This window comes from Gastrolobium bilobum, unplaced genomic scaffold, assembly GCF_033153095.1.
Source record: "Gastrolobium bilobum isolate Gb01-03AN ecotype WA unplaced genomic scaffold, APGP_CSIRO_Gbil_v1 utg35590, whole genome shotgun sequence".
Classification (NCBI taxonomy): Eukaryota; Viridiplantae; Streptophyta; class Magnoliopsida; order Fabales; family Fabaceae; genus Gastrolobium; species Gastrolobium bilobum.
This window is the reverse complement of record NW_026898223.1, coordinates 296,588-303,851: the sequence shown is the minus strand read 5'-3', so window position 1 is coordinate 303,851 and position 7,264 is coordinate 296,588. Positions and strand designations below refer to the sequence as shown.

Below are 7,264 nucleotides of genomic sequence, written 5' to 3'. Positions count from 1 at the left end.
TAGTTAGGGGGTCTTGGTCTTAAAAGTTTAGCCATAATGAATGATGCTTTTCTTGCTAAACTTGCATGGGAAATTCAATCAGATTCCCAGTCCTTATGGGTCCAAGTAATTCTTTCTAAATACAAAAGTGGAAGAAGAAGTCAAGATATTTTTACTAGTAAATTGGGTGATTCTCGTTTGTGGATTAATTTGTGCAGAGTTTGGAAAATGATGGAAAAGAATTTAAGGTGGGAAATAGGTGATGGTACTACGATTTATTTCTGGAAGGGTGCGTGGAATCCATTTGGAAAACCTCTTATTGAGGTTGATGAAATCAGTGGTAGTATATCTGATAGTGAGAAGAAAAAATTCATTATTGATTATACTTCTCCATCTGGTTCTTGGAATGTTAATCTTTTACAGACAATTCATCCAAATGAGTATTTGGATGTGCTTGAGTTGTCTTCCCCCTGATCCCTCGGATGGCCAGGACTGGTTACAATGGCATATTCTTGGGTTTGCTAATATCTCAGTAAAAGGAGTGTATTTGGTGTTGTCTACCTCTCGAATGGATTCTAATGTTAATGCGTTCCCTTGGAAAAAAGTTTGGAATTGGAGTGGTCCGCAAAGAGTAAAGTTTTTTGGCTGGAAATTTTTTCACAAAAGACTTCTAACTCGGCATAGATGTGCTGCTTGGGGAGGAGTGAGTCCAATTTGTCCAGTTTGTGGATCAGATATTGAAACCCTTATTCATGCTATGAGGGATTGTCCAAAAGCCAGAGATATTTGGAAAAAACTTGTCCCATTGAATATCCAGGACAGTTTCTTCTAAGAAGAAGTTGATAACTGGTTGTTATTTAAATTTTTAAATAATAATTTTGTTATTTTGTAGGTTCCTTGGCACACCGTTTTTTTGATAACTTGTTGGTTTTTATGGAAGTGGAGAAATGAGTTAGCTCATAATCATCATCCGCCCTCACTTACATATAATATCCAACAAATTCATCATTACTTAAGGGAGGTGCGCGGAGCTTTTCAACTTAGAAGAGATAGCATAATGGTTAAGATTAATCAGCGTATTCACATTACTTGGAAGCCTCCCGATGAAGGATGGATAAAATAAATTCAGATGGGGCTTCAAGAGGTAATCCTGGTTTGGCAGCCTGTGACGGGGTTTTTAGAGATGCCTCTGGTAATTGGTGTGGTGGGTTTTCTTATGGTATTGGTGTCTGTTCAGCCATCTTTGCATAGCTTTGGGGAATTCTTGAAAGTTTGGAGCTAGTTTGGGAGAGAGGTTACAGGAAAATAATTGTAGAAAGTGATTCGTTATATGCAATCACGGTGCTCACTAAATCTAGTGATGCAGCCCGTGAGTCTCATTTGTTGACTCGCATACGGGCATGGTTGAAAAGAGATTGACAGATTCAATTGTTACATGTCTATAGGGAGGGTAATATTTGCGCAGATTGGCTCTCCAACTATCCTTTGGATCATCCTCATGATGCTGGCTTCCGGTTCTATCACTTTCCTCCTTCTGGAATTAGAAGTTTATTTGTAGCTGATTTAGCTTATGTTAGTTTTTCTCGTTTAATTTCTTTGTAATTTCTTTTCTGCTGGGGCTTTGCCCTTTAGCCTACCAAAAAAAAAAAAAAAATTAAAGATAGTAAAAATAGATATATTTTCCGAAGCTTATCCACCAACGACACTGCAATAGCTGCAATAGAGAGTAAAATTCTGCTAAGGCACGTAAGTGCTTACACGTTTACCTTATTTATTAATTTCGTGAAAAAATGTGTCAATTTAAATGACACAGATTGTTGGTCCCACATAAAAGATATATGTCTAACATTTTCTTTTTAGGAAAATTATACTTATAATCTACTTTCTTTTACATCTTACAACTATTTTTTAACAATTGTTTCTGACGATTAACTTTATCATTTATTGTGAATTAATAAATTTGATTCGTGAAAATAATATTTATAAATAAAAATAGGTTGTAAGTATAATCTTTATTTATTTATTTATTTCCTGTGAGTCTCATCTCTTTGTGTATATATAATGACACAACTTGTATTATTTTAAAATTACACGTCTTTTTTCCTTGTTTGTTTAGGTGGAATTAAATGACGATGGCTACAGATGTTGTTATAGACTTATATACGAGACTCATCCACTTATAAGCCCAACAAAGGGCAATTAAAATTATTAATCAGATATAATTAAAGAAGGATATTTATCAAAGATATCAATCATAATACAACAGAACAACATGACACATGGGCTTGGACAAGAACTGAAGGTCCAAAATTCAATATCAACAAGTAAACTCTATAAATAAGGGATAAAACTTATTCTTACTATGTTTGTCAGTGTGTACACACATTCCTCAGCAAAGCCAGTGCACAATGATCTACTTAACGCTTGACTCAAAGATATCAACTGCAGCCAGATCCAAAAGTAATATACTAGCCCAATGGGCTATACATTTGTCTCTTAGACAGAAGAGATGTGATTCTGAATTTTTCCATTTGTCTTTACGCATTCAGTTCTTATTTCTCAAATTCTCACTTCTCAAAAGTCAAAATACGCCATTTTTGATCTCTGCATCCAATACATAGATATGGCTTCAAGCAAAGGTAAATGATTTACAATTGTCTTCCTCATTCTACTTTTTCATTTCATATACAAATCAATTTCACATCTGAAAATGAAAACTCTCGTCTTTCTTGCACATATGTTTTGATAGGCGCAGTTATCATAATCATGGGAGTAAGCGGGGCCGGAAAAACGTAAGTGTCCAATCCATCCAAAAAAACACTTCATTTTGTTATCATGTTATTTTGCTCTGTTGGACCAATTGTTTTTATTTATTTATTTATTTATTACCTATAACTTATAATTGGATATTTATTCGAATAGCACAATAGGTCGGAGGCTGGAAAGAGAGATGAAATCTAAGTATCTTGATGCTGATGATTTTCATTCTGAATCAAACAAAGGTGTGTATTTAAGAGTATGCACAAAATCACACAAATTCAATGCATTTTTGGCTTATAATATATTATAGGCTCTTTGGTTACCTCAACAAAGGACTTTGTTTTTATTTGTTTTTCTTCTAAATACAAACAGAAAAGATGCGTATGGGAATCCCACTTACAGATGAAGACAGAATGCCATGGCTTGAATCACTAAGGGATGCCATAAGAGAAAGCTTGATTAACAAAAAGGGTGTTATTCTTGGTTGTTCTGCTTTGAAGAAGCAATATAGAGAAATACTTAGATCAGGTGACCCTGATTATAAATGGGGGAGTTATGCAAGTGCTGTTAATTTCATTCTGTTGGATGCTCCTGCTGAAGTGCTAAGCCTTCGGTTAAATAAGAGAGCTGCAGAAGGAAAACATTATATGCCTGCATCTCTTCTGCAATCTCAGTTGGATTTGCTTAAGATTGATGAGTCTGAGGGAATTCTTAGAGTTGATGCTACTTTAAGTCCCCAATCCATTGTTAACACCATTCAAAATATGCTGCAGTAATAGGGTTGTTTTCAATCATGATTTAGTTGAAACCCATTAAGAAATTAGTAAAGTGGGATCATTACTTCAGGTTTCAACTGTAGTTGTACAAATAAAAAAGAGAGAATGAATATAGCAAAAGTATTGTCAGGCATATGCGATTCTCTGCCTGATTCATTTTGACTTATTCTGCATTTATTTTTTAGTTTGGGTAGATTTAATTTTTGAATTATTCCTTGTAGCAGCTGTAAAGTTGTTTCTTATGATCAGAAGAATAGTCTCTTTGCAAAATGCAAAAATAAGGCTACGTGACCCTCAGCTCTACCCTCACAAGTAGTCGAGAAGTCTTGTGCACAGGGATTTACTCTATTTATTCTGGTTTTTTTGCTTTCTCATGTGATTAGGCCCATAGATTAGTCAACTTCAAAATATTATGTTACCTTGCTTAGATTATTCTAGTTTTATTTAATAAAATCATGAAATTTGATTGGCCAAATTTGTATAGGGACAACACCCTTAAAATTGTAGCCATCTTCATGAAATTGATTAATAAAGAATACAGAGAAAACAGAAATTTCTATCTGACAACATGTCAAATGTCGCCCACCTCCTGCCATGCATGGAACAATTATCTAATATGGTCCCAAACTGGAGATGCTATCGAACCAGGCAACTCTGATTCGAAATATTAGACATGAAAAGCTGAGAACAATCTAATCCTATTCCATAGTAGACAACAGTGCTGCCTTGTTCCAGATAAAAGGTATATTGAAGGATCTGAAATAGGGAGAAAAGAATGTTACTAGGTACTATAATGCCTTAGTGAAGTGCTGATAGCAACTTGATCCATATGAAGATCATAAATGAACCAACAAACCACTTATAAGCAAATTGTGGAGAAAGAGAGGATTTACAACTTCCTATAGCGCCTTTAATTGCAGTGTGATATGCTACCATAGGTAGGATCATGGTCACACGCCCACTACCATCAATTAAATAAGTTTTTGCTAAAGTAAGGAAGAGAGTAGGCAACAACTTACATACTAGAAAACACAGAATTAGCCATAGAGTGCATTATTTTTGCCGTTAAGAGCAGCTTTGCTTCTGAAAAACGGAGAAGTTAGTGGCACTAGACTTTAAAGCTATCAGAGAATGTTTTATTTTCTGATATGTAGTTGTTTTTGAAGGTCAATGTTTTATTTTCTCTTTGCTTAATAGTTGCTCATGAAAATTCTGGTCAAGTGGGAGTGGTATTCACAGAAGAAGACGAGCACAAATAGTACATAAATTTTCTTTTGACTTCAAGTGGGAGATTGTGAGCATTAAAGCCAAAAGTTAATGGGCAGTAAACTCTTGCTTGAATCATTTTTTGATGGAAAATTGATTGATTCCGTTGTTACGGTAAATTAATTGGCTCCATTATCGTTAATAATGGAGAATTGATTGACTCAGTTATTATTGGAAATAACGATAAATTGATTAGCTCCCTTGTTATTGGCTAGAGTAACATTAGTTCTTAATTTTAGAAAAAGATATTGTATTGATGTGCTTGAGTGAGTGAGCTATTTGAGAGAGAAAAAAGAGAGGAGAAAATCCAATTGTACGAGAAATAATGATATGATGTATATGAGATTCTTGAATTTAGGAAAATTTTTGAGTGTTGTATATTGTCTATTTTGAAATTTCTTATAATGAATTTGGTATCTCCCGTAAACATAGCCTGATTTTGGGTGAAACATGTTTATTCTTGTCTTTTCAATTATTATAATTTGCAGCAATATCACTATTGCAATCCGCATAATATTCCAAATATCTCGAAAATTCACAACAAATAGGTCTTAAAAAATTTGTAAACTTCACAAATTCAATACCAGGGATTTGGTTTGAAAAATGCACTAACGCAGTCCAATTTCAAGGATGCAAATAATATTAAACTGATTACACTTGTTTGTTTAGATAGTTCTAGACCAAAGTTGGCAATATTAATTGTCTATGTAGAAAATTTTTGTGATCATTGGAGACCATATTGATGAGATTGACAAATTAAATAAGTCTCTAGCAGATGTGTTTGAGGTAAAAAATCTTGGCAGCTTAATGAAAATAGTAAGAACCAAAAAGGGCATTTCTCTTTCTTTTTGAAAAGCACATGCTAGACCTACTTGAGGAAACAACTATGTTGTGGATATAAACCGGCACACACCCCACGGAAGCTAACTACAAAATAGGTTTCAAATCAGAAAGTTCCCCATTAACACTCGAGATATTTGAGGGTCGTGCGGAAACTGATCTAGTTATGTCATACCCATCCATATATCATTTTTCTAGTTAGCATTGTAAGTCAATTAAAAAACAAACCAAATGAGGAGCATTTGGAGTAGGTGTACAGAATCCTAATTTATCTTAAAATGATCATCGTATGGTATTCTTTTTCGTTGTTCAATAGCTTGAGTTGTTCTTTAAAATTACTCAATTAAACTTACATTATGAATAAACACGGAAACTATACACATTAAGTTCAACGTTGACAGTATTTTAGTCAAACTTAAAACACCAAATAACTTGAGTCATGATTAGTTTGATTCGATCCTCATTTTGATTTGGTTTGATTTGTAAAATTCTTAATACAATTTAGTGCATGTTTGGATTGACTTTTTTCCTCCTAAAAGTCCTTTTTTCATAAAAAAAAAAGGGCTTTTGTAATTTTTTTGGTGTTTGGAAACTAACTTTAAAAAAAAGGAAAAGTTAAGGAAAAAGTTAAAATACTGCTTTTTGTAAAAGCCAAAATTTCTGACTTTTGCAAAAAGGAGAAGTTAGAAGCAACTTATCATCCAGTGCTTTCCTTCGTTGTTTCCATCTTCATCGTTGTTTTTTGATACACCTCTGTTTGAATGCAGCAGCCTTGTAGCTCGCGACTCAAGGGGCATTGCTATGCCTAGACTAGTTAGGATCTAGTCTTTTTTTTTTTTTCTGTCTTTAATTTTCGTTGTTATCCAAAAAAAAAAAAAATCTTCTTTCATGGTAGCCACCTTGTTCCAGTATCTTGCTCTCTGGAACTCCCACACAAAAGTCACAGGTAAAGAGAGAGGAAGAGAGAGAGGATGGGGTGGTTGCCTGGTTGGTGATGGTTGATGTGATGAAATCAATGAGGGGAGAATGAAGGAAACACCAAACCCATGTTTGGTCTGAAAGATACAAATAGAATGATAAAGAGAAAAAAAAGTGTTGAGCTTTTGAATCACTGGTGCTTGAATCAAAGATTGGGTGCTGCTGAGGAGAAGAAGGAACAAAGCCATCCCTTGTGTGAGTGGCTGAGGCAGATTCAACGGTCATCGTGAGTGTTTGATAAAATGACCCAAAGAAATAAGTGCTTTTTTATTTTAACACCCAAATATCATTTTTTTTTTGCTTAAAAGCATTTTTCAAATATTACATCCAAACACAAAATAACTTTGACTTTTAAAAAAAAACTTTTTGAAAAAGCAATATATAAAAAGTCCTTTTTTTTCAAAAGCCCATCCAAACAGGCCCTTAATTCGAAACTAACCTTCAACATGTTCAAATTCTTGTAACTTATTTTTAACTTCACTATTACATCCAGGTGGAAAGTATTATCACTTTGTATATGATTTTCTTTTTTCAATGAAAAAAATAAGTTGCATACTTTCAGTATAAAAGTTACAAGAACTTTACGCATAACATTAAAATTGGTAACTTGTTTAGCGAATGTTGCAAATAATTTACCCAAAAACATTTTCAACTAAACAAAGCAC

The 7,264-nt window shown here is 33.9% G+C and overlaps 1 protein-coding gene across 1 annotated transcript; it reads left to right on the top strand.

Moving 5' to 3' along the window:
- Positions 1-2,489: 2,489 nt before the first annotated feature.
- On the top strand, positions 2,490-3,613 carry LOC133313997 (gluconokinase). Its single transcript, XM_061515428.1, has 4 exons — positions 2,490-2,618; positions 2,729-2,771; positions 2,902-2,981; positions 3,112-3,613. The coding sequence occupies exons 1-4, from the start codon at positions 2,603-2,605 to the stop codon at positions 3,513-3,515; spliced, it is 543 nt and encodes a 180-aa protein (XP_061371412.1). The 5' UTR covers positions 2,490-2,602; the 3' UTR covers positions 3,516-3,613.
- The last annotated feature ends 3,651 nt before the right edge of the window (positions 3,614-7,264 follow it).